The sequence below is a fragment of the Odocoileus virginianus genome, chromosome 12 (genome assembly GCF_023699985.2).
Source record: "Odocoileus virginianus isolate 20LAN1187 ecotype Illinois chromosome 12, Ovbor_1.2, whole genome shotgun sequence".
Classification (NCBI taxonomy): domain Eukaryota; kingdom Metazoa; phylum Chordata; class Mammalia; order Artiodactyla; family Cervidae; genus Odocoileus; species Odocoileus virginianus.
The window spans coordinates 57926216-57950686 of NC_069685.1; the positions used below are offsets into that span (position 1 = coordinate 57926216).

General features: G+C 39.1%; 1 protein-coding gene, 1 non-coding gene and 1 pseudogene across 6 annotated transcripts in view; all 3 read left to right on the forward strand.

Moving 5' to 3' along the window:
* HECTD4 (HECT domain E3 ubiquitin protein ligase 4) overlaps positions 1-24471 on the forward strand; it is a 166264-nt gene that overhangs the window by 79329 nt on the left and 62464 nt on the right. For 2 of the 5 annotated variants that reach the window (XM_020904197.2, XM_070475361.1), the window contains exons 10-28: positions 2125-2238; positions 2934-3074; positions 5619-5851; positions 6223-6368; positions 7190-7260; positions 7879-7984; positions 8574-8694; positions 9355-9483; positions 11414-11538; positions 12994-13147; positions 13908-14008; positions 15761-15959; positions 18079-18225; positions 19338-19442; positions 20806-20969; positions 21555-21788; positions 22938-23130; positions 23391-23495; positions 24060-24148. In XM_020904197.2, the coding sequence (XP_020759856.2) occupies positions 2125-2238; positions 2934-3074; positions 5619-5851; positions 6223-6368; positions 7190-7260; positions 7879-7984; positions 8574-8694; positions 9355-9483; positions 11414-11538; positions 12994-13147; positions 13908-14008; positions 15761-15959; positions 18079-18225; positions 19338-19442; positions 20806-20969; positions 21555-21788; positions 22938-23130; positions 23391-23495; positions 24060-24148 (2677 nt within the window). The remainder of the gene's footprint in view (positions 1-2124; positions 2239-2933; positions 3075-5618; positions 5852-6222; positions 6369-7189; positions 7261-7878; positions 7985-8573; positions 8695-9354; positions 9484-11413; positions 11539-12993; positions 13148-13907; positions 14009-15760; positions 15960-18078; positions 18226-19337; positions 19443-20805; positions 20970-21554; positions 21789-22937; positions 23131-23390; positions 23496-24059; positions 24149-24471) is intronic. The other 3 variants (XM_020904193.2, XM_020904198.2, XM_020904199.2) reach the window with 3 other exon arrangements.
* LOC139037903 (small nucleolar RNA SNORA79) lies at positions 1755-1902 on the forward strand. The gene has a single exon (XR_011490852.1). It is a non-coding gene; the product is annotated as a small nucleolar RNA SNORA79 (small nucleolar RNA).
* On the forward strand, positions 3615-3733 carry LOC139037907 (U6atac minor spliceosomal RNA; annotated as a pseudogene).

Genomic DNA, 24471 nt, shown 5'->3' on the forward strand with positions numbered 1-24471 from the left:
TTCTCTCTGACATTTGTTACTTCCTTTTGTTGTTGTTGTTGTTTTACTAGCCATCCTAGTGGATATGAAGTAGTATCTCATTGTGGTTTTGATTTGCATTTCCCTAACAATTAATGATGTTGAACATCTTTTCTTGTGCTCATTGGCTTTTTGTATATTTTTTGGACAAATATCTATTCAAATTCTTTGTCCATTTTAAAATTGGGTTATTTGTCTTTTTATTGACCATTAATCATCTTAAACTTTTTTTTAGTTTCCTTGGCATGGTTTTTTTTCCACTCAATTGAAATTAGCCCCACTTGATTAAAACAGGTCTTCATGGTGCCGTTTTTTTGTGAGGATATAGCTTACTCAGTGATTCTATTTTAGACCAACAAGTAAATAAATGCTGAAATTCCTTCTGTGCCCTCTTCCACAGTGGTTACCGTGGAGGCTACTCAGTAAGTGGAAAAAGTGGTGTTTGCCTTGAGGAGCTCATAGTCTGGTTAGGAGAAATGATGTCGGTGTGTGAAATAACTAGAAAACGAAGCACAATGCTGTGTTCACTGCCTGAACCATGCGGAGCAGATGTTAATGCTGCTGAATCAGAGAAAGAAAGGGTCATTGTCGAGTGGGGTAGAAGGGAGAGACTTCATGAAATTTTGAGTTTGTCCTGAAAAATGACTGTTATTCATGTAAGTGGCCACATGGGGAAAGGCATATGCATGGGAAACACAATGAAAAAGAGATTTGGAGAAGACCATTTGTTGGTGTGCAGGACAGAACAATAGAAAATAGAAAAGAAACAAAGAGTACCGTTTAGATCACAGCTCAAGTCAGTCGTGATGAGAATCTGGATTACTAGGGTGATGCAACTAAGAACGAGAAATTTGAGAGACCCTGCTCGGATTTTCTGTTGAAAAGTGGGGAAGAAAATAACATCAGTAATAGAGCTAGCCCACCTGCCGCAGCAGCCTTTGAAGAGCGGTGACTGTGGCTCTGTGCTACCCGCTAGCTAGGGGCCTCAGCAAGGGCCACCAGGTGGCCGAGAACAAGAACAGCCCCACAAGACCTGATGCAGAAGGTGTGCGCCTTTGCCCCTGAGGAGCGGCATGCCGAGGTCTCCCGAGAACAAGCAGGCCTCAAGTTCATCAGGAAACAAGGTGGGACATACATCCGTGCCGAGAGCAAGAGAGAGGAGCCGAGTCCTGTCCTGGCCGCCGTGAGGGAAGCAGCAGAAAAGGAGGACTGAGCCCCCTCCCCTCTGTCACAGTAAAACCTTTTCAGGAGAAAAATTAGCAGCTAGAATATATGTGCTGGTGGAGATCCTTGATGTATTATTTAATTCACTTAATCTTCACAATAACTGTATAAAGTAGATACTTTTATTATCTCCACTTTACGTGTGGGGCAACTGAGAGGTTCAGTAAATTTCCCAGGGTCACACAGAAGTAGTAGAGCTAGAATTCAAATTCAGAATCCTACAGCGCATGCTTGTCGCTTGTCATCACAGCGCTCTCCTTTGTTAAGGGAAAAGGCCAAAATCTCCAAACTTTAGAGCCAGTGCTTGGAAGGATAGCAACTGACCTGTATTTGAACACCCTCTGACCTTTATTGAGCACCAAATGTATGTAAAGTATTTCTTGTAAATGTTGCTACTTTGTTATGTTAATGATCATAACCCCTCTTGTAATTACCCTTTAGACAATCTATATTGAAAAAACCCGTTTGTAAAAGTTGTTGTTTAAAAACACTTTCAAAAATATAGGTCACTTTGATGGCTGTTGCTCTTACTGCTTGGAGCCCTGAGTAGTGGGATTTTAGTCCATCGTACGTCTAAGCTGACTTGTCTTCACTCTGGGCACCATGGGGATGAGTTGGCTGTCTGTTAGTGCCTTCTGAATTTTGTGGAGTCAAACAATTGGGAAAAAAAAAGAAAAAAAATATGATTTACTACATTGGAAGAGACTTTATGACAGGTTTTTTTTTTTTGTGATCTTAACATGTGACTTTTGTCTCCTCACTGTTATACCAATAGACAACCAAAAAGAGATGTGATTTTGATGAAAGTCTTTATATTAAGAGGCTAAAATTTAACTCACTATCATTTATCTTAAGGCTTACTAAACTTGTTTGTTTCCAAAGTCCTGGCCTCTAGCTTGGTGTATAATATTTCGGATGGTCAATTCACAAGTCGTGCCGACCTCATAGATGCTGCTGGAAGCTCCTTGGGGCGTGGTGCTCTTGTACCAGGATTGGGTAAGAATTAAAGGTCCACATTTATTGTCCTTGGAAAATTCAAAATTTTAGCAATTTCTCTCAAAAAGTCTTGCCAGTTCTCTATGGTATTCTAGTTTCCTTGGAAGAATTTTTTTATGCTGCTCTTTAGTTGTGAGGATTAATATAAGAAATTGTCATATGTGAAATTCCTCTGCATAAATTATGGTTGAAGATACTGTCCATTATAGCTTATATGATGATCCCATAACAAATTTTTCTCAAGTTCATGCCGTAAAGAAACTTCTTTCCCCTAAGGGATTGGTATACTTCTTATTTTTAGAAGATGAGAATTACATAATATGTTGGATATTCTGTTTGCCTTGGCACGTAGGAAACTTGATTTTGAGTTTAAGGTTCAGTTACTAAGGCTTTTACTGTGTGTTAATGTTAACTAGTCCTGTTGTACCTGGGTTTTAATGTAAGCCACTTGAATCCTTTTTGGAGTTGAAAAGGTCACATGTAAGTCAGTGACTAAAAAGTTTCTATTCCATGAGACTATTCCATTCTCAGATATGAGTTAAGCCAAGTAGACTTTGAATCCTTTGAGCCCCAGTCTACTGCTTTGCCATCTCTGGGGAGCATCCTTGCCCTTCCACTCTTTAGCAGTGCTTATGAGAAGTATATATCCAGCAGACGATGACATGATAATTGTATAAAGGTTGCTCTTTTTGCAGGTGCCTGTTATGATACAGTGAACAACATGTTGTGGACATGCTCAAATGACTATATCGATCAGTGGTGTAATCCTGGGAATCAGGCCTTCCATTACGTCTGCCAGAGACTTGGAGTCAGCCATATCATCACTGAGCCCAAAGGTGGGTACACGCACTGTCCTACAGGAAGAGATGCTCCCCCGGGAAATAGGAGACAGTGCAGCAGCGGCATGAGTGGGAACGTACCCTACACAGCAGTGTGTCAGCAGCCTTCCCTCTTCAGGTTTAGAATTTAAAATTCTTGTTATCTGATTGGTTTATGATTAGGTAAATAAATGTGTAAATAAATAGAGCTTTTGAGGCGGTCCATAAACTTTTTTAAAAAGGAAATTGTTACGACCTTTCTGAATTGTCAGAACTTTAGTACAAAAATTCATTCTTTATTTGTATTTGGCATGGAATTATATAAGCTGTCATGTTTTGCTTTAAAAACAACTTACTTATACAGAAACTTATAATTTGATAGAATATCCAGCACATGACCTTTAGATTTTTTAATATTAAACTTCTTAATATTAAGAATTGTTCATCAATGTATGACAAAAACTACTGTAATGAGGTAAAGTAATTAGCCTCCAACTAATAAAAATAAATGGAAAAAAAAAATAAAATTTAAAAAAAAAAAAAAAAAAGAATTGTTCAGTGTTGTATGAAAGGAGAGAAGGTTAGCACTCCCCTTGACAAGGATGGAAGAGGCTCTCGGGCCTGACAACACGCATACGGTTAAGGCATTGCCACCTACTTCGTGGCATCTTTTTTTTAAGACCCAGAGGGATCGGGTGGAGAGGGAGGTGGGAGGGGGGACCGGGATGGGGAATACATGTAAATCCATGGCTAATTCATTTCAATGTATGACAAAAACTACTGTAATGATGTAAAGTAATTAGCCTCCAACTAATAAAAATAAACGGAAAAAAAATAAATAAATTAAAAAAAAAAAGAATTGTTCATTGTTAATATTAACTTAAAATCTCATGACTTCAAAGTCAACTACAGTGGTTATGTATGGAGTAGTGACTAGCTTAGCAAATCCTCTCTTGATAAAGCAGTGATAAAATGAACTGAATTATCACAAATAACTCTTTCTACAAAATTAAAATGCCAACTAAAAAAGTATTTCTAGACTCTGGAAATTGACCAAAGGGATATAACAAATTGAGAAGCAATATTCATTAAAAACAAACAAACAAACAAAAGACCCACTGAACTTTGGCTAGGAACAGTAGAAGTCTGTGGTGTTCTTAGCTGGAGATACCCCCGTCCCCCACCTTAAGCATGATCAGTGTCTTAATTCCGACAGGGTGGGACAGATCATGGAAGCCAGCAGCTTTGCTGCTAGAGGTGGCTAACTGATTTGGAGTGAAGCATGGGAAAAACTCATGCTCAGCAGCAGTGTCAATAACAGTAGTGGTGTTGGTGGCAAACAGAGACAACCAGTGGCTTAACTAGCCTGAGGTTGTGGTCCTGGTTAGGGCAAGCAGCAAACCAGCAAACTAGCCAGAAATTTACTAGTGAGATTTGGGTACTGAGAAAGCTACAAAAAGACCTTCATAAGCTCCTCCAAACACCTGAAGAAGCCAGAGAAGGCCCAAGCTGTTCACATAGGCCTGGCTGAAAATGAGCCTGTATACACATGCAGAAATTTGAGAGGGTCCAGCAGAAGGTGAAAACCATGGAAGAGTTTAAAACTGCCTAAACTTTGTGGTTCCCCCAGAAAACATGGATCCATCCAGGATGGAAGTCGTATTAGCTCAGGGTGTTTGAGCACAACCTGTGACTCAGACGAGGTTACTTCCTACCACTAGGAAGATAGCCTTAAAAGAAAAATGAGAGTAATAAAAATAAACAAATGAAAGAAATAGTAAAATAGAAAGAAGAATTTTTAAAAAGTGAGCAGAGAAACCAGTAGCTAAACACTGTAGGCAAAACTCAGATTTAGCAGATGAAGACTTTAAAGCAGCCTTTATAAATTCAGATAACTAAAGAAAACCATGTTTAAAAGACTAAAGGAAAGTATAATGATCATAATTATCAACAGAGAATTTCAACAAAGAGTTTATTTTTTTTTTTAAAGAACATTGGAAATTCTGGATTTGAAAAGTTCAGTGACTAAGAAAAAAAAAATTAATAGAATGGCTCAACAGCAAATTTGAGATGGTCAGAAAAATAATCAGCAAAGTTGCATATAGGTGAATAGAGATTTTTCTAGAAGAGTTACCAGCATGGAATCTAAGCTGAAATGGCCCGAATTCACATCACAACTCTACCATTAGTGTCTGTGTTACCTCAGGTCAGTTATTGACTCTGATTCTTGAGTCACTTCTCTACAAAACAGGGCTAAAATAGTCAAAGTTGATAGTGATATTGTAAGGTAATGCGTGTAAAGCATTTAGCCCATTGTCTAGCTTATAGAAAGGGCTCAAGAAGTGGTAGCTATTTACGCTTTTTTAAAAAAATGGTGATTCCCAAGTGTTTTCACTCCAGCACTCTGTGGCGAGGAAAAGAGTTTTCCAGCGGTAGTGGCAGAGATTGGAGCCAAATTAGTCTCTTCCCGTGTGTGTGTACCTTTTGTAAGTGAGAGATATGTTCTGTGGTGACCGCCCACAGAGATGTCTTTCCTCACAGACTTTCCTTTTCATCTTCTAGAAGAGGCTATAACCACGAATGAGGTTATAAACCAATTATTGCACCACGTTGGTGCGATGTGCATACACCAACTCAATCTTCTTGCTACCAACCCCAATCTTCCAATCACAAGTGTCTTGGGCAAACAGCATCCCATTGAAGCACACCATCTTAGCAGCATTTGTGACATTATGGAGAAGGCCATGGTTAATGGAGACACCTGTATTATACGCTGCATTCTCGTTGTCTTTCAGGTAAATTTACCGTTTTGAGATAATTGAAATAGAGAAAAAGAAACACAGACTCTGGCTTCCGTCAGCTAATTTCTACTAGGAGAAAAATGTTATAACATTCCTGTTTTGCAGCTTAACCACTTTCTAATCCTGTAATTAGAATAACCATCATACTCATTGCACTGCAGTTAATGGAGTATTGCTATATGTAGCTCATTGCAATTAATATATGTAAAATATTTAACTATACCATTACATAATAGAAGAGATTGTGTTTAAAAATATACCTGGGTATTTATTCATAAGAATAACTAGCATGTTCTTTCTTCATAGGGATAATTTTATTCCCAGTAGAATTAGCATTTTCAGATATACCCCTTCTGTTTCTGTAGGTGGTGTTTAAATTTTTCTTCAGCCCACAAACTGAAAGGAATCGAGACATCATTCGACGGTCAGGATTGCTTCTTTGGCAGTTGCTGATGGCACCCAAAGATCAAATTTGCCCTGAAATTCAGAAGGAGGTCTGCCTTGCCATCAGGTAATCAGCACATGATTTTCTTAGTACTCTACCAGAGGCTTCTTCCACGCTTCATTGTAATTGTCGCTCTAGGCTGTTAGCCTCCCATGTGTCCTGCCCCATCCCATAGTCAGGACGTCAGGGACTCAGATATTCCTCATGTATGGATCTTAAAACAGCAAAAGAAAAAAAAAATCCCTACAAGTAGATATTTTGGTGGTTTGCGGATAGATGTTCTTCTCATTTGGGTCAAAGTGTGGCAAGTGGTTAAGAAACAGGCTTTGGGGGACTTCCCTGGTGGTCCAGTGGCTAATACTTCACACTTCCAGTGCAGGGGACCCAGGTTTGTTCCTTGGTTGGGGAACTAGATCCCACGTGCTGCAACTATGAGTTTACATGCTGCAACTATGAGTTTACATGCCGCAACTGAGTTCCACGCAGCCAAAGAAAGAAAGAAAGAAAGAAACAGGCTTTGGCATCAGACAGACCTGGATTCTAGTCTTTGCTCTGCCAGTTACTTCTCAAATGATTTTCTGCCACAATCTACATCTAGCTGGCTTCACTACAGTGATTTTATATAACTCAATTCTCTTTAACTGGTTCAGCATCTAGCCTCAGATAGGTTATCATTTTGGTAATTCACAAATATGAGGAGTGGGATACTGTTTATCAAGAAGGTCATTGATTGGACTGAATCACAACAGTACATTTAGGTTCAACTGCCTTTTTAGTGGTGAAACTGTACTCAAAATGGCATCTTTAATAAAAATTTTAAAACTTAGAGTTTTAGACGTATTCTAGAACACGTGTTTAAAAACTTTTCAACTTTTCTGTCATTTCAGCTCTGGTTTAAACATCTTGTACCCAGGTGAAACTGAAATCAATAACTTACTTAAGCTGGTCTTAACAGAAGGTGAGAATTACCCTTTAGTTACCCTTGAAAAACCATCCTTTTCTTGTCCCTAAGGAAATGACTGAATTTTATTTTTTTCTTCATATCTGTTAGCGTTATTTTAAAGAGTGCACATATGCCAACACTTAAACCAGATTGAAAGCAGAAACCATGTTCTATATATTGTCAAGCTTTGTAAACCTCTTTCTAGCCCCACTGTGTAGCATAATGTACCTGGCTGTAGATGTTCAAAGAACGTTAAAGATAATGATTTCTTGGGATTTCTAAGCTAGTTGTTCCCCCACACATTAAAACTCAACTTTTAAAGTTAGACTCAATGACAGCAACAAAACTCACCTTGTTAAGGACACTCTGCATTTATAAGCAACATTAGTTTAAGGAATTAGAAATCACACTTCATGAAATATCAAGACAGTAACTCCACTTTAGTCAGGATGTACTGGCTAAAGAAAGTCTGATTGGCTGTGATGGAGTCTTTGCTGCCGCTGTTTGTCTTCGTAAATATGCCTGGTGCCCCTCAACTGTCAACAGTCTTCTCATTTACAAACCTTAAAAAAGTAGTATCAGTTTTCTAAGCATGGTTGTTAAGATAGTTTATAGAGCTTTATTCTGTGCTAGGAGAGAGAAACAGTGGCCTCTCCCAGCTGCGGGATGTGATCCTCACTAATTTAGCTGAACAACTTCAAAACAACCGATTCGGCAGCGAGGAGGAGGATCATTACAGGTGATGTGATGTGATTCACTGCTAGCCTTTTCTTAGTGTTTTCCTCAGTAATTAATTTACACTTAAATGTGTTTGATCATCTTGAGTCTCCTGTAATATCTTTTGCTATAATTAGCATGTTAAGTCTAAACTGTGGATCAACTGAAAGATAAAAAATCCCACAGTTGCCCTAATAAATGATAATAGCACATTTCAGTTTTATGAGTAAAATAGCTTGAGCCTGGCAGTAAGGGTACTTAGCGGAAGTAACAGGTGGAGCTTATTTAGGAAATTTTGGTAAAGGGCATCATCTAATTGCTGGTTTATGAGAGGGTGGGAGGTGTGGCTAGAGCTGGTGAGTAGAGGAAGGTGTGTCTCTGCTATTTATAAAATACTTGAACTAGGTGCTTGAATACCATTGTGTTTCCATAAATTTAATTTAGACAGTATATCTAGTTGTTAGCATCATTACTGAGTAAGATGATTCACTTACAGAGCCAGTGAATTTTTTGTATCTGCTATTTGTCATCTTGTACTGATTGTATAAGTTTTATCCTTTTATTAGTTAACCATCAGTATCTTATTGTTACATTTTTCCTACATTTTAAAGACTAAATGATGAACTTTTACACTACATTCTGAAGATTGTTGTACGAGAATCCTGTATCTTAATCACCAAGTGCCAAACTGTCTCTAAAGATGATTTTCAAAAACTCCTTTCAACTGTGCCTGTAAGTAAAAATGTGTTTAATGAAAGCAAAATTATATCAAGTGTCCTTGTTTTCATTTTACCATTTTGAAGTGTGTGTGTACATACATACTTCTACGCATACTTTTCAAGGATAGACTTAATTGATGAAAGTCAGTGATTAACTGTGCTTGTCTTAGAAATGTAGAACTACACAAATCCACTTAGAGTACTTTTTCCAAAGACTTTATTCCTCCAATTTAAATATCTTAATGCAATAAATTGTTAGACTGAATTTGGATATTTTCATTTTGTTTAAAATATTGGGGATTTTCCTTCTATTAATTTTTAATTTAGCATTGTTTTCTAAACCAGCAGTGGTTTACAGAGACTGATAAGAACCAAAAGATTCTTTTAAGGGTTTGGGTAGAGTCTTCTGTCACAGAGATGCATATGAGGGGGAGCGGGGGGAAGAGGAATTACTTATTAAGAGGCAGAAGTTCAAGTATCAGAGTGATTAGTGAGCAATGTATAGCAGAAGGCAGAAAGTTATGAAAAATGTATTGAAATAAGTCACCTGAGAAACTAACTTGGTCTGTTTTCTGTACTTTCTCTTTTGCTTCTTTTATCAAAATCTTTTAAAAACGTGAGCCCTTCTTTCAGTAGAGTTTAGATCATTTAAATGCCCTTATTTGTATTAAAGGCTGCATCCTCCTGCCTGCGCTATCTGATGGCAGTTCAGAACCACCTTCTCAGTAACACTATTTTGATTAAGCCTGATGAGAATGATGACAGTGACAACTCCTTGCAGGGAGAGACATTGAAGGTACAGGTAAACACCAAGCTTTATTCTAACGATGCTTTCTACCCAATATGTAAAAGCACAGCTTAACTGGCTAAATTTCTGTCTATGATGATGTCAGAGTTCACCATGTGGCCTATATTTTTGTGTGAGGTAAATATTAGGTCACTCATTTCATAGATTTTTATGTCATTGCACGGTGGTTACCATATATGTGACACTCCCATAGTGTGTCATCCATGAGCTCCTGTCAGTCTTTTTGTGGCTTTATTTTCATCTGTTTTTAAGAATTGGCACTTAACAAGTGATCTCATATGCACCTGAGAAGTTTAAGTATAAATATAGTATGTATATGTAATAGATATAGATAAATGAATCTGGGGGCATAACATTTTAAACAGTTTTGACATCTTGGCTGGTTTATCATGGTCTCTTGATTCAGATAACTTTAAAAAGGTGATAATTTTCTCATACTCCTTATATTGAATAATTTCTGAACCTATAGTTCATTTCATTTTCAGTAATTATTTTTAAGTTAGCTTCTGTGTAAACTCAATAATTTGTTCCCACGTGACAATTTATAGCAATCCACAGATTTTTTTTTTTAATAGCCATGGTGGTTATAATTTTGACAGATGCTGAGGCTGTTTGCATTGTTCTTCAGAATTTTGTCTTCATGGGAGAATTAGAGAAATACATAAGAACTTGATTCTTCTTTAAAATGTTGACTAAAACGCACTGAAAAATTAACCAAGAAAGCTACAGCTAAAGATAAAAACCACTATAGTTTGCCCTTTTCTTACCCTTTTACACACACACACACACGAGTTTATACATCTGCTAGCTCATATTTATGGGTTTTATCTCATTATGTAATCTGTTTTTAAACAGGCAGAAATACATGAATTAATCATTTAAATTGATGACACTTAATTTGAAAGTACTCTAATTTCCTAATCAGTATAAAGGGGCCAAAGCCTCTCCCTTGTGAGGCTGCTGTGAGGAATAGAGCTGAGGCCTGTGCAGTACCTGGATGCGCTGCAGCCCGCAAGTAGTCGGCAGATGAAGGCTGCGAGGATCTCATGTAGTCAGTTCAGAATGCCCTTCTCTTAATGATCAACATGTCTAAATAATACCTCCAAAAGACCCCAGAAAATTCCAACAACAAAAAACAGTGTTTTATATTTGAAAGACTAAATGTTACAAATTCTGAACTCCTGGAAGGAAATACTCCTGGTAAAGGCAGAATAGGCTGGCTTGTCTAGGAATTCTGGGGGAAAAAAGGATACACATTTCACCTGAAGGGTTAGAGTGGTTGTATTTTTTTTTCCTAATAGGAAATAACTGTCAACTAAACATTTCTATGATCTTAACTAGTGTTTCTTAACACGTTATTCAGTACTCGTACTCCCACGAACTCTCTAATAGTTATTCTTAATGTTTAATAGCCTGTAACTGCCTGCTACTTTCATTGAATTTTTTAACTTGCCTGTTTTCAAGTGTAATGGTTTAAAACGTTAAGTAAAAAGGTCACTTGACTGTTTCAGAATGTTGTGTTTTTGTCTCATTTTATTCACCGCCTCTCCATGCGCCTTTTGCTGTTGTGTTTTTCTCTTTAGCTATCCTCATCCTGCCCACGGCATTCTTCCACCTGGACAGTTTCTGGGCTGGTCACCGGGAGCTCTCCTGTGCTGGAGGGGACGGGAGAAACGCCTTTTCTCCCAGGGACTCAGTGTGCTCCCCGTGAAATACTGCGTATTTCTGTCAGCACTCCAGGCCTTAGCCTCCCAACTCAGATTGTTACTTGCCATCCTTAGCGGAACTTACTGCATTGGGCTTACTCTGGACACTTCATTATTTAATTTGGAAATGCATCATTAAATACATCATTTCGTGTTGTCATTGTGAGTGTATCGTCATCGCAGAGCTTAAAAATAATTGTATGATGTTTCCTACCTAGGAGTTAAAGGTCAGTATTTTGGCTCTTGCTACCCAAATCCTGACTGGATGTGATGAAGTATTGGAAATGCTACAGCAGGTCACAACTGCCCTCATAAATAGTGACATACCTGACCGGGAGCAGAGGTGAGGACTTGGGTTGTGAACTGTGACTTGCTGCCCTAAAGGAAGAATTTGCTTATGAAAGTGAAATCTTTTAGAACAGAACACCACATGCTCACTTAATTCTGAGCCGTTTTTGAGACAAGGTTGAAATGGCAAGTGTTTCAAAGCCAAACGCAGTTGAAATCTTTAATGGTGCTTTTAGGGAGGAGTGGGCTGACAGCCATGATCTGAGGGTCGCAAGGTGTGGACACCATCCTCTCTGACACGTGGGTCTTCTGCTGTCCTCATTCCCAAGTTGGCCTTTCCTTTCATTACCCAGCTCAGCACTGTGTGCACTTAGTTTCCTTACGGTGAATACTGTAGAGAGATGGAAGTGACTCCGTGATGCAGATAAGTAACTGCTCTGCAAAAGATGACGCTGACACAATATCCCAAGAATTTACTGCAATTTTCCTTCTCCAAATACAGGAATGATCTATATACAGAGGGTAAACCTCTCTTTCCCAGTCCTCCCCATGAAAACTTCTGCCATGGTTTCTTGTCAGAGATGAGTTACAGCCTGTGTTTGTTGATTATTTCAGTATTGAGATGCTGATCTGAAACAGTGCCCTGCAGTGTCTTTTTCTTCCAGTAACACTTTCTGTCCCATGTCCCTTTTTCTTGCCCACTCCCAGAGGGCAGATGGGCAGGCTAGAGCTGCTAACAGTATGATCCAGAAAGGCACTGCACTGGGGCTTGTTGGGACAAGGTTCACTGTGGGCACATGGAGCAGATCTGCCTGGGGAGGACATATAGTTTAGAGAATTTACATAACCCACATGTTTCTTTGGGTGAGTCACATACCTTTTTTCTTCGAGCAGAGGATGAGTTATTAAGAATAGGATTTTAGGTAATCATTTCACAATATATATATACATACATCAATCATTATATTGTACATCTTAAATTTATACAGTGATGTTAGTTATATGTCAATAAAACACGGGGGGTGGGGGGAAGAGCATGATTTTAAAGACAAATTAAAAATCTACTTGCCTCTGTCCCGCATGGGAACCAGTTTCTTTAGGCAGCTGAGTCAGTGTTGTAGCCATTCCCTGTCTCCTTATCAGAGATATGGTGCAACACTGCAACTTGCAGCCCCAGAGCCAAAGGAACTTGCAGGTGGTAACTAGAGTACCTTTTTGCATTTTAGAACACATTTATAAAGTGCTTCGAAGGTGCTAGGAAATGTACCATATAAACTTGGTAGGGCAAAAAAAAAAAATCACAGTTCAAAGGTAAAATCTATTGCTAGATTTCTGTTCTTTCCCTCTCCCTCATGGGAGGTGGGACATTTGTAGACTGAATTGCTGGAAGAATAAATGCTTAGCTAGTACCAGGAGATGCAGTTAAGAGAATGTGTCAAAGAATAATGATAGTGACTTCTTCTCATGCCTGAGAATTGATGAAGCTGTATGTTTTCTTGAACTTTTGTAGGTTAAAAGGCTTGGAACAAGTTACTAAGGCTACTATGCTGGGTCACCTTCTCCCAGTGTTACTCACTTCCCTGATGCATCCAAATTTGCAAACTTTGACCATGGCCGATGCCCTGATGCCTCAGCTAGTGCAGCTGGTGCTCTATACCAGTCAGGTATGGTCCTAAGGTGTGCCAAGGTGAACTGCTCTCTGGGAGCAGGAAATGAAATAAAGGTGCAACGAAGCAAAACATCGTGTCACAAAAATAAGTTGAACTAGTAAGGGAAAAGTTTGTTTGACTAAATTACTTACTGCATTCTTTTAACAAATATTAATTGCCAGTGAACTGTAAAAATGCTGTCTGTGGTGCAACTGAGATCCTTCCATTGTATTTAGTCTCCTGAGCCCTTGCTGGATATTGGTAATGAATATAAATGATATGTTCCAGAGATAAAATATTAAGTGGTCTAAGTAGCAAAGCATTTCTTAGTGAAAAAGAACAGACTCGGATTGTGAAAAGATGACTTACATGAGAATTCTAAGTTTGGCTCTAGTACCATCCAGATGGGCGTCGTTGATAGCTCAATTGGTAAAGAATCCGCCTGCAATGTAGGAGACACCGGTTTGATTCCTGGGTCGGGAAGATCTGCTAGAGAAGGGATAGGCTACCCACTCCAGTATTCTTGGACTTCCCTTGTGGCTCAGCTGGTAAAGAATCTGCCTGCAATGCAGGAGACCTGGGTTCAATCCCTGGGTTGGGAAGATCCCCTGGAGAAGGGAAAGGCTACCCACTCCAGTGTTCTGGCCTGGAGAATTCCATGGACTGTACAGCCCATGGGGTCGCAAAGAGTCAGATACGACTGAGCAACTTTCACTTTCACCATCCAGATAACTGACACATAAGCACTTTAGGACACGATGCTTTTGTGTTGCAGACGGCTTTGCTGCTTAAAACCCAGTGTCCGGTTTTTGCTGAGGTGGGCTGTTCCCCATGTGGTGCATCAGACCAGAAGGGCAGGCTCTTGCCGGATGAGAGGTAAGGAGCACTGCTTCCTGCAGGAACCTCTGCTGTGTTTTCTTCTGGTGAAAGCCTACTACTCCCTTTGTAGTCTTCCCTTTGTGATTTTTCCAACTGGGAAAAGACAGAGACTTCAGCGTCAAACCTTTACAGATAATTAAGAGAATGGCTTTGGAGATTATAGGAACAAGTTAGAATAAATTTCCCTGCAGATCAAGAGATTAGTTCAAAACTGAAAATTTTTCATATACTAATGATGGAGATGTACAGTTTGATAGTTTCTTAAAAAGTAAAAATAAATCTACCATGTGATCCAGCTATTCCACTTCTAGGTATGTACACACAAAAGAAAAGAAGGCACAGATTCTTACAGAGACTTGCATGTGAAGGTTCACTCAACAGCTGTAGTTAGAATAGTCCAAAATAAGAAACGAGTCCAAATGTCCATCAGCAAGCGAATGGGTAACACACTGTGGTATATCTGTGTAGTAGAATCCTACTCAGCAATAAAAGTGAATGAACCACTGGTATTTTCAACAACACAGATGAGGCTTAGAATACTTAGGCTGCGTGAAAAAAGTCAGAGCCCCCTAAGAAGTGCAAACTATGATTCTACTTATATAAGATACAAAATACAAACTAGTTTCCAGTGAAAGAAAATGAAGAAGTGACCGCCTGGATTCCCATGAGGAAGGAGGAGACTTCAAAGGTGTATACAGAAAGCTAAGCTTATCAAAATGTACACTTTAAATATATGCTATCTATTATATGTCAATTACATCTCACTAAAGCTGTCTTTAAGAACATTGATCAGAAAGGAAGGACTTCCTGGGTTTCCTAGATCAGCATGCTATCCAGTTGAGCTTTGTGTGGTGATAAAAGTCTGTATCTTTGTTCAGTGCTGTTGGCCATGGCCACCTGCTGTTATCGACCTCTTTCTGAGTGGCCAGTGTGGCCAAGAAACTGAATTTTACATTGTGTTTCATTTAGATTCAATTTAAATGGCTACACTTGACAAAGTAACCTCCACATTGGATAGCGCAAAGCTGAAACGGAAAAAGAGAATTCTGCAACAGCTGAGTTTAGGGTATAGGAGTTTGTATTCCATGATACAAACTTGGGCTGTGAAGACCCTGAGAGTTGAATTACAATAGAGAAGAGGACCTTCGAAGGCACTTTTCTTTAGTAAAAATTACAGTAAAAGTAGTCATGTAGACTCATGGGATTTTCAACAGTTGGCATTTTAGTTATCAACAAGAGGAGACTTTGCAGGACCCTGCCTGTGCGATTTGGAAAGTGGCCAGTCTTAAAGGCCCTTTACAGTATCTTTTTTTTCCCCTGAGGAATTTTAAATGAGAGTTGGCAAGGTGGTCTTCTGGGTATGAATTTGGTTTCTCCCTTGAAAAAAAAGGTTGGGGGGAATGCAAATATATTGTCAGACAAAGAAAAAAGAACTTTAAATGTACGAGTTTAAAAAACATTTCTGGGGACTTACATGGTGGTTCAGTGGCTAAGACTCTGCACTTATACTGCAGGGCGGGCCTGGGTTTGATCCCTGGTCGGGGAGCTAGAGCCCGCATGCTACACAGTGCAATGCGGCCAATAAATAAATAAAAGATTTTTTGTTTGTTTGTTTGTTTTGGTTACAGCGTTGTCATACTGCATATTAGAAAATTAAAGCAAAATTTCTTAACCTTTCATATTTTACTGCATGTACCTTTTCCTTTCCTTGCCGTTAAGCTCCATTGCTTTCTCTTTGTCTGGTTTTAGAATGCTGGAAGAGAAGGAGGAGCCAGGGTTTCTCACGGGTTTGAAGATTCCTGCTCCATGGGCCGCTGGGAAGACTGTGGAAACAGTCCACCCTGTCAGAGACAACTATAAATTTAAAGAAACTGTCCACATCCCCGGAGCTCGCTGCCTGTACCTTAGATTTGATAGCAGATGCTCTTCGCAATATGACTATGACAAAGTAAGCAAGAACTGATTTAGTATTGGTTTCACCTCTAATCTGTTTTCTTTAGATGCTTCTTATTTTTCTTTGCTGCTGGTCACCATTCTTGACTTATTTTTGTCTGCAGAGATCTCTTAGGGAGAACTTTCTAAGATAATGCCTTAAAGGGTAGTGACTGGCGGAGTCAGAGCCAGCACCTCTGCAGTCTAAGAGGAGTGTTTTAATGACATGTTGAAAGTGGACTTTTGTAAGCTTTCAAAAGTGTATATCCAAGTCAAAGGAAATTCTCCTTTGCATGCTGTTTATCTCTTGCCTTCCCTCTGTGCTTGGGATTCCTGTAGATGTGAGTGTCCATTCACTTCAAAAGGTCTCGCTGCCCAGTTCTTGGGGCTTCTCATGTATCTTTTGGGAGAAAAGGTGGCTTTTTTATAGAAGGGCTTCAGATGTGCCTAGGACCTGGTTTATATTTATTTAAATTATTTGTTCTTCTTTGCCCTTACCTCAGAGCCCACATAGTTTGAGGAATTATAGTTTTTAACCTAGTGTCTTAACAATAGTAAGTAAAAGAAATCATTTTTAGGGGTTGAAATATTTTTCTTTTGTCTCTAATTGTTGCATTGCAAACCATTCTGTTGAACTTATGTGGAAAGGCTAATAAAATTGTGACATATAACATACAGGTACAACTGAAGAATTGTCTGATAGTGTTGTATGCACACAGGGTTTTTTTATGTGAATTGTTAACTATCTATTGTCTTTTTCTGTGAACTGTATAAGGTCAAATGATCTTAAATCCCTTCAAGGGAGAGTTTTAGGTTAAAAATAGAGAACTTGTTAACTGTAAATACTGAGATGTTGAAACACATTACTGGGCAAATTATAGTATCCTCTTCCCGACCCCCCCCCCCCCCATCTTCTAGGATAGTGAAGATTTCCAGATGTCCAGAGGGGTTTAAGACTTGCCCCTCAAACTCATCTTAGCCAGAAGCAAGAGAATTTAGAAAATTCTTTAGTGGGTTTTTCAAAAAGTATATCTCCTGGCGTCAGTCTATCCCACTGCATAGCTCCTGGCAGTAGCTACCCCTATTTCCTACATTCATTTAATAACTATTTAAAATGGAAATGGAAGATGTTACCGTTTTAGCTGGGGTCATTTTGTTTCTCCTTTGAAAAAAAATAGTAACTTGCATCTTCTGATGTAAGCTAACCTCCACCTGCTGTAGACGTTAGTATTAAATGTGGAGGCTCAGGGAGGCTTACTACATGGATAAAAGTAACGCTTACTTTTCCAGTGGTCCTTGGCTGGTGTCCCCCAAAGGTGCAGAAGGGTAAGAAATCACAAAGTGATGAAGTATCTAGGGCTTAAAGTGCAGCTTTTAGATCTGAACTGAACTCAGTGGTGGTCAGAGTACATGTTACAAGACAGAATTTGGTATTTACAGAAGCCAGAGCCTTCTTCCTATGAAAGTATTTGCATGCTAAATGACCTCTAAATGTTTTTCCTGCATGTTATTAATAGAAAGTTTGTTAACTGTGTGTAAATGAATAGCTTTTATTGAAGAAAAATACTGATACATGAAAATTGACCCAAGAAAAAGCAGCCCCTTTTCTGACCCAAATTTGTGTCACTTTCTTTTTATACCATTAAGCAACATTCTAAGAATACATGGCTTATTTTCAATTTGTTGCATCTTTTAAAATATTCACTCATTAAATTTTTTTTACTTTTGTTGTTGTGTTAGCTATAACCATCTTACCATCTGTATTTGCTCACTTTATTAATTTGGGGGAGGATTTAAGGGGCAAACTATACCTGTCATTTATAGGCTATAGCTCATTACTTAGAATTAAAACAGATTTTTAAAAAATATGTATGGTAGCTGAGTATAACTTATTTTAATGTGAGGTCCCCAAGGCAATTAAATTGTGCTAATATTTGTTACTACTCTGAGGCTACCCTGTAAATACCAATGGCTGATTGCATCTAAACCAGTATCAGTTGTACGTAAAGAAAAAAAATCAGGAAACATTAGTTATATTATAATGACCCCAGTGCCTGGTTATAATGTGTTTTTAAACAAATAATTTTTTTGCAGCCTTTTTATTTGTAGATGTTGTTTTTGTTTTTCTTTTACAGTCTAACAGTATATTTTCTGTTTTGAAGTTGGTGATATACGCGGGGCCTAACACAAACAGTAGGAAGGTTGCTGAGTATGGAGGCAATACACTGGGATATGGCAGCCGTAGTGTCTTAGGAACTGGTTGGCCGAAAGACTTGGTGAAGGTATGGTATTCAGGCACATTCACTTCCTAGAAAAGAAAATGACCTTGCATTCCTCATGGGCCCAAGTATTTAACTGTAACTCTAGAGAAAATTTGCCATGGGGACTCTTATTGAGGTGGGGATCTTGGATAGGCCTTAAACTCACTAGAATGAGCTTCCTTTCATTTATAAGACATCAGACCCCTATACACTCCAGAACTTGGATCTTTCCCATAGGTCGCCCCGTGGGCTGAGGTTGTCACAGCATCTTTTCCCTGGCCATGGAAGGGACAGTTAGTTCTTCCTGCTCACTTGTTCTCTAGACTCCCTCATGAGGGGTGTCCTAGAACCACAGGGCTGTTGCCTTTTTAAAATATGGAATCAATGTTTTCAAATGAACTGGGGACTTGAGAGCAAAAGCAGTGATCCATTCTCAAACTGATGAGATTGAAGCCATGCTTTGTAATGTGGGCCTCAACTTTAACTATGTCTACCTAGAATATAAATATGAACAGAAATGCCCACTGAGACCTGCAAACCTCTTCAGAGTCTGTTCCCAGAGCCTTTATCTCAAATATATTACATACCTGCTTTAATTCAGCCACAGGCAGCAAATTACCTCCAGATGGGTAGCCCAGATGCAGCCAAATCCAGATTAGCACAAGACTGACTTGTCTTCTGATTTCCTGCATTTTGTTTCGTACTCACGTTGTTGGTCCTGCAACACAGAGCATGGTCTCCCAGCACTCTCTCTGTGTTCTTCAAGACATTGTCTGTTTGCCCACCTTACTGGCGCAAGTGAGGTGGTAAAAGTGGAGAGGGGGAGGCAGAATGCACAGAAACCTGGGGAATTTATTGAAATTAGGCTCAAGATTTGATCTTTACTCTGGTCCCACTGTTCGGCAATTGTGGCCCATTTCACAGATGTCTCATTCCCAAAGCTCCCTGGTCAGGAGAGACAGCTGAAAGGTTGATGGAGCTGAGAGGGGATGGAATTTCAATCAAAAAGCAAGTGAGGAAAGGAGTGAAATATTGCTGTGGTCCTTTTCAAAAGTAAATCTCTAAAATTCATTGCTCTCTTGCAAATTGTGTGTCTTGTTTTTAAAGTGCATTTTCCCCCCTTAAATTTTAAGGTGGAAGGAGATACAGTCACCTTCTCCTTTGAAATGAGAAGTGGCCGTGAACACAACACTCCCGATAAGGCTATGTGGGGCTTTGCTTGCACAGTTCGCGCTCAGGTATTTGAACCTAACCACTGCTGTGGGCAGAATGTACTTTTTCCTGTGTGCCTTGGTTACATACATCATATTTGCCTTGGAAACAGGGCAGAATATGAGCTACTGTTTCATCCATCTCTTCCACTTGCCTGTAGTAAGACCATTAACAGAAGTTATAGTTTTATGAAATAAAACTAGCTAAGACCTAAAATCAGTTTAGCACCATAGAAAGAATCCCTTGTTAGGAGCCCATCTTCAAAGCCTGGAGAGGTGATCTGCTGCTAGCATCTCTCCAGAGGGTTAGGAAGACTCAAACACCTGATAGAAGTAAGCACTTGGATTCTTGTTTTCAAAGTAGTAGGATTGGATTCTTTTTATTCAGTTCCCAAAGGCTCTTCTTGCTGGTCTGGATCTGTCTGTGCTTAATTCCTCGTGATACACTCTGTATGGGCTTCCCTGGTGGCTCAGAGGTTAAAGCATCTGCCTGCAATGTGGGAGACCTGGGTTCGATCCGTTGGTGGGGAAGATCCCCTGGAGAAGGAAATGGCAACCCACTCCAGTATTCTTGCCTTGAGAATCCCATGGATGAAGGAGCCTGGTGGGCTACAGTCCACGGGGTCGCAAAGAGTTGGACACGACTGAGCGACTTCACTTTCACTTTCACTTTTTCACACTCTGTATATAGCTTAAATCTACTCCTTTTAATAGTGCCAGTTACTTTCCTCCCAGGAATCTATTTAAATAAATTTTTCTCCCACCTGGAAAAAGAGAGGAAGAGAGAGTAGTAAGAGTTCTCCTAACCCCTCTAGTTGACTAATTTGTATAACGCATTTTAGCACTGGGAGGTTGCTTAAGTTTAACCAAGCCAAGACTCTCTAGAGTGGGATTATCTTCTAGAATGTAAGCTCCATGAGGGCAGGCATCTTCATTTTGTTCTCTGCTTTCTCTCAGGCACCTAGCACAATGGCTGGTACATACTAGGCACTTAGTAAATATTTATTGAATGAATTCAGTGTAATCATTGACAGCATCTTTGTTCAAGCACAGGATGGAGGTGACAAAACACAGTAGTGATTTATACCTGGATAGGTACAGCAGAGAGGAAGCTATCCAAAAAATCTTGCATGTGTTTTGTGCTGTTTCTAATATGGAGTCTTATCGGCTCTTCTCTCTCCAGAATTGTGTTGAGACTTCACTCTGTGGTCATTCCAGTGCCACCATCTATCTCCTCATGGTGTTGGGTGCTGTCTCTGTGTCCCGTAGCAATGATACTTGATGCTGCTCTGTGAGCCCTCATGGTTGGGGACAGTGCAGCGTGATGCAGCGCAGGTGACGCGCTCCGCCGTGTAACTGACCAGTGCGGTTTGCCCTGTCTGCATTGTAGGAGTCTTCGGAGGATGTGTCAGGAGGCTTACCCTTTCTGGTAGACCTGGCTTTAGGTCTATCTGTGTTAGCTTGTTCCATGTTAAGAATCCTATACAACGGACCAGAAATTACCAAAGAAGAAGAAGCCTGTCAGGAGCTGTTGCGGTCCAAACTTTTACAAAGGTAACAAAGGCTTCAAATCAGACTGGTTTTTCTCGCAAAGGAAAGAGGACGTTGTGTGAAAAACTGCTTTTAGTACATTTCCCAGCTGATTGGGCCTACTGCCTGCCAGTCCTGTGGGTATCTCTATCTGTCTAAGAAATAAGATGAAAATTACACCAAAGTGCCTTGTGGCCCTTCCTGCACTAAATGTGAAATTGCATCCTTGAACTGTGTAAGCTTTTCTCCAACCCAGGTATCATATAATTAAATTAAAGAATCCACAAAAGGATGGGCAGATGGATGATAAAGCAAACAGAGCAAAATGTTTATTCTAGAATCTCATTTGTGTGTATTTATGTATTAACTATGTATTTCCTTCAACTTTTCTATATAATTAAAAGTTTGCATAAGAAAATGTTGGGGAGCAGGCAGAGTCCCAAAGATGGGGTTTCATGTAATGTTCATTTTTCTTTAGCCTCTGGAGGAAGTTTGATGAATAAATTCTTAGCACATAGTGTGATCCTTCATGTGCTTAATATATCTGCAGATGTTAAGTAACTTTCCAGATAGAGGAGGAGGTGAAGAATCTCTTTTCTTTATGCTCAGGTGCCAGTGGCAGGTAGAGGCCAACGGTGTGATCTCCCCTGCCCTTACTCCAAGCCCATCTCCGCTGCCTCTGACCATTGAGGAAGACAGAGAGTTCACTTACCCCTCTGATGTCCTCGTGCCTCCTGTTGGAAACTACTTTGACCTGCCACGGATCAGGCTGCCTCCAGGAATCATGATAAAGCTCAGGGAAATTTCTGGGCGTGCTAGACCGCAGTTTAGACCAAGTATAAAGTATGTTGCTGTATAGTATTTTATTTTCCCAATGAAAAAATGTTTAAACAAGTGAAGGGAGTGTATTTCTTTTTGTAGTCTAGCAAATTAATCTTTCATTTATTTTTATTTTATTTTTGCCCTACCAACTGGCATGCAGGATCTTTGTTCCCCAAGCGGGGATCAGACCCATGCCTCCTGCATTGGAAACGTGGAGTCTTAACCATTGTACCACTAGGGACAGTCTTGAACCTTTAATTTTACGTGTACTTAATGAATGTTAACCAGGTATTGTGGGGAGTACCCCAGGTGGTATTCCAGGTCAACAGGCTTCAAAGTGTGGGCTCTCGGTCAACAGCATTAGTATCACTTGAGAGCTTGTTAGTTCTTAAGCCCCATTTCACACCTACTAAATCAGAGCCTCTGAGGATGGGGCCCAAGTTTTCCATATGATTTTGATACAGGCTAACATTTGACAAGTTCTAGGTTTTTCTCAGGTGGTTTGACCTTCTACTTTAAGGTAGTCATGGTAGTCATCATGGTTTCCATGGAGTCTAGAGGCATTTATTTATTTTTGATGCCCAGAGAGATGCTAATGGTCTTTAGAATGTGAGGTCTTACAGTGACAAATGTCTTTGTGGTATTCTTGCTTAAAGTCAAGTCTGTTTTGCAGGCCTCTGTTCTGCCTTCCGAGGCAAGATTGGCCATTTCAGAGAGAAAAATTTATAAAGAATAGATGAAATTTAATGTGAAAAAATACAAAAGCACCATTGTTTTCAGCCTGACATCCATACGCCCAAAATACTATGAACCATAATACTGCATAAAATGAATTGACAGATAAATGGTGCCAAAGATCTTCTATTAGCATTAGATCTATTCCAACTTTGATATAACTCCAGCTCAAAATTTTACAAATAGTAGAAAATCAAGTCTGTTTAATTTGGCTTTTCAGCTTCATTGGCCAGTGTCACTTTTACCTGTTAAATATATTAAGTTATTGCCATCTTGTTATGAAAGCCATCATAATGTTCATGCCACTTTATTGTACTAAAGATGGTGTGGTGAATATTTAACATACTTAAAGTGACATCCTTCCATCTATAAAAATGCAATGTTGGTACACTGAGAGCATGGCACGTATCTGACTAGTTTCCCTTGTGATCACAGAGAAGTAATTCAGCCAGATGTGATGGAGGAAATGGTGGTATCATGTGTTATTAAGCACTTGAACTTAGTTGATGCACTGCAGTCCCTAATAAATTTCCAGTATCAAGAAGAACATGCTGAGGAATATGATTTACTGTGTAAAATCATGGGAGAGACATTTAAGAAACTCAACGCCATGGAGAGACAGCTGCAGGTAAGTGAAAGTTAAAAGCATTTAGATGTCTCTTGTAACTGTTGGAAATGACGTCTTTCCTAAAAATTTAACAATGCTTAAAAAGTGATCTGAAAAAAAAAAAGAGAAAAAGTATTGAATGACTGTATTCTGTAACAGGAACCAACATAGTGGAAAAAGAAGTATCTGAATTTTAAAAAATTATTGTGACTAAAATTTCTAAAGTCACAGATCCCTTGTTTTGCACCTAGTTTCACTAGTTTTCTATTTTAATATGTCAGAGTGTTGCAGAATTGGAACAGAAATGGCAGAGTGAAGTTGACGATGCCATGCAGGGGAAACTGGAGAACAACATGCCTTTCTTCTATGATTACCATTTTAACGAGGTGAGCAAGTTGTATGACTCATCACTGGGCATTGCTGTTTGTCATATTGGGTCGGCCAAAAGGTTTGCTTAGGTTTTCTGAAACCTCTTTCAGAAAACCCAAATGAACTTTTTGGCCAACCCAATACAATGATACATACTGTATGTAGAAATAAAAAAAAGTCATTCTTAAAATGTTGCATACCTCAAAATGTACCCAATCTCTAAAAAAGGTTAAATAAATTTGATTAGATTAACATGTCAGTGATACAAAGAGTCAGTTACTCAAATTATTCAACTGATTAATAGTTTTATAGAGCAGTTATTATCATTGTCAAATTCTGCTTTCAAGCCTTTTTAAAAAAGACAAGAGTTACAAGCAATAAAGAAATCTGTGGAAAGTAGTCAATGCCATTTTTAATCATTAAAATATCAAGTAGTAACTTATAAATGTGCTTCTGGTGTAGAAACATGGACCAAAGGTGGGTTTTTGTCCCTGAAATTTTCTGTTCCTTGTAACACGTACAGTAAAATTCGGTTTTTGCAGATCCTGCATACCATCTTTCCTTGATTTTTCCTTCTTTAGAACAAAATGAAAGAACTAGAACTTTTGTGTTCAATGAAGGAAGTCTCCTTTGATGGAAATGATCTTGAAAACATGGTGCTATCTCTGAGGTTAGTGATGTTAGTAACTGTGTAAAGCTAATTGATCACCTAAAGATGCTCAAAATAAAATGCAAAGATTGCAGCTCTTAACAGATATTTTAAAAAATATTATGCATTCACTAAATATTTTAGAGTTGAAACTTCTTTGGTATTTGGAAATTTTGATTTTAACCTTCAAGAGTTAGCATATAGGCATCTAAAACTGGGCGAGAGGAACTAAAACTGGCCACAGTTAAAGCACTGCCTTCCTTGGATGGGGCGGGGAGAAGGTGGGCAGTGTTTATCAGGTTACTTCCCTTTAGTTTCTCCTCTGTCTTCTCATACCCTCTGTG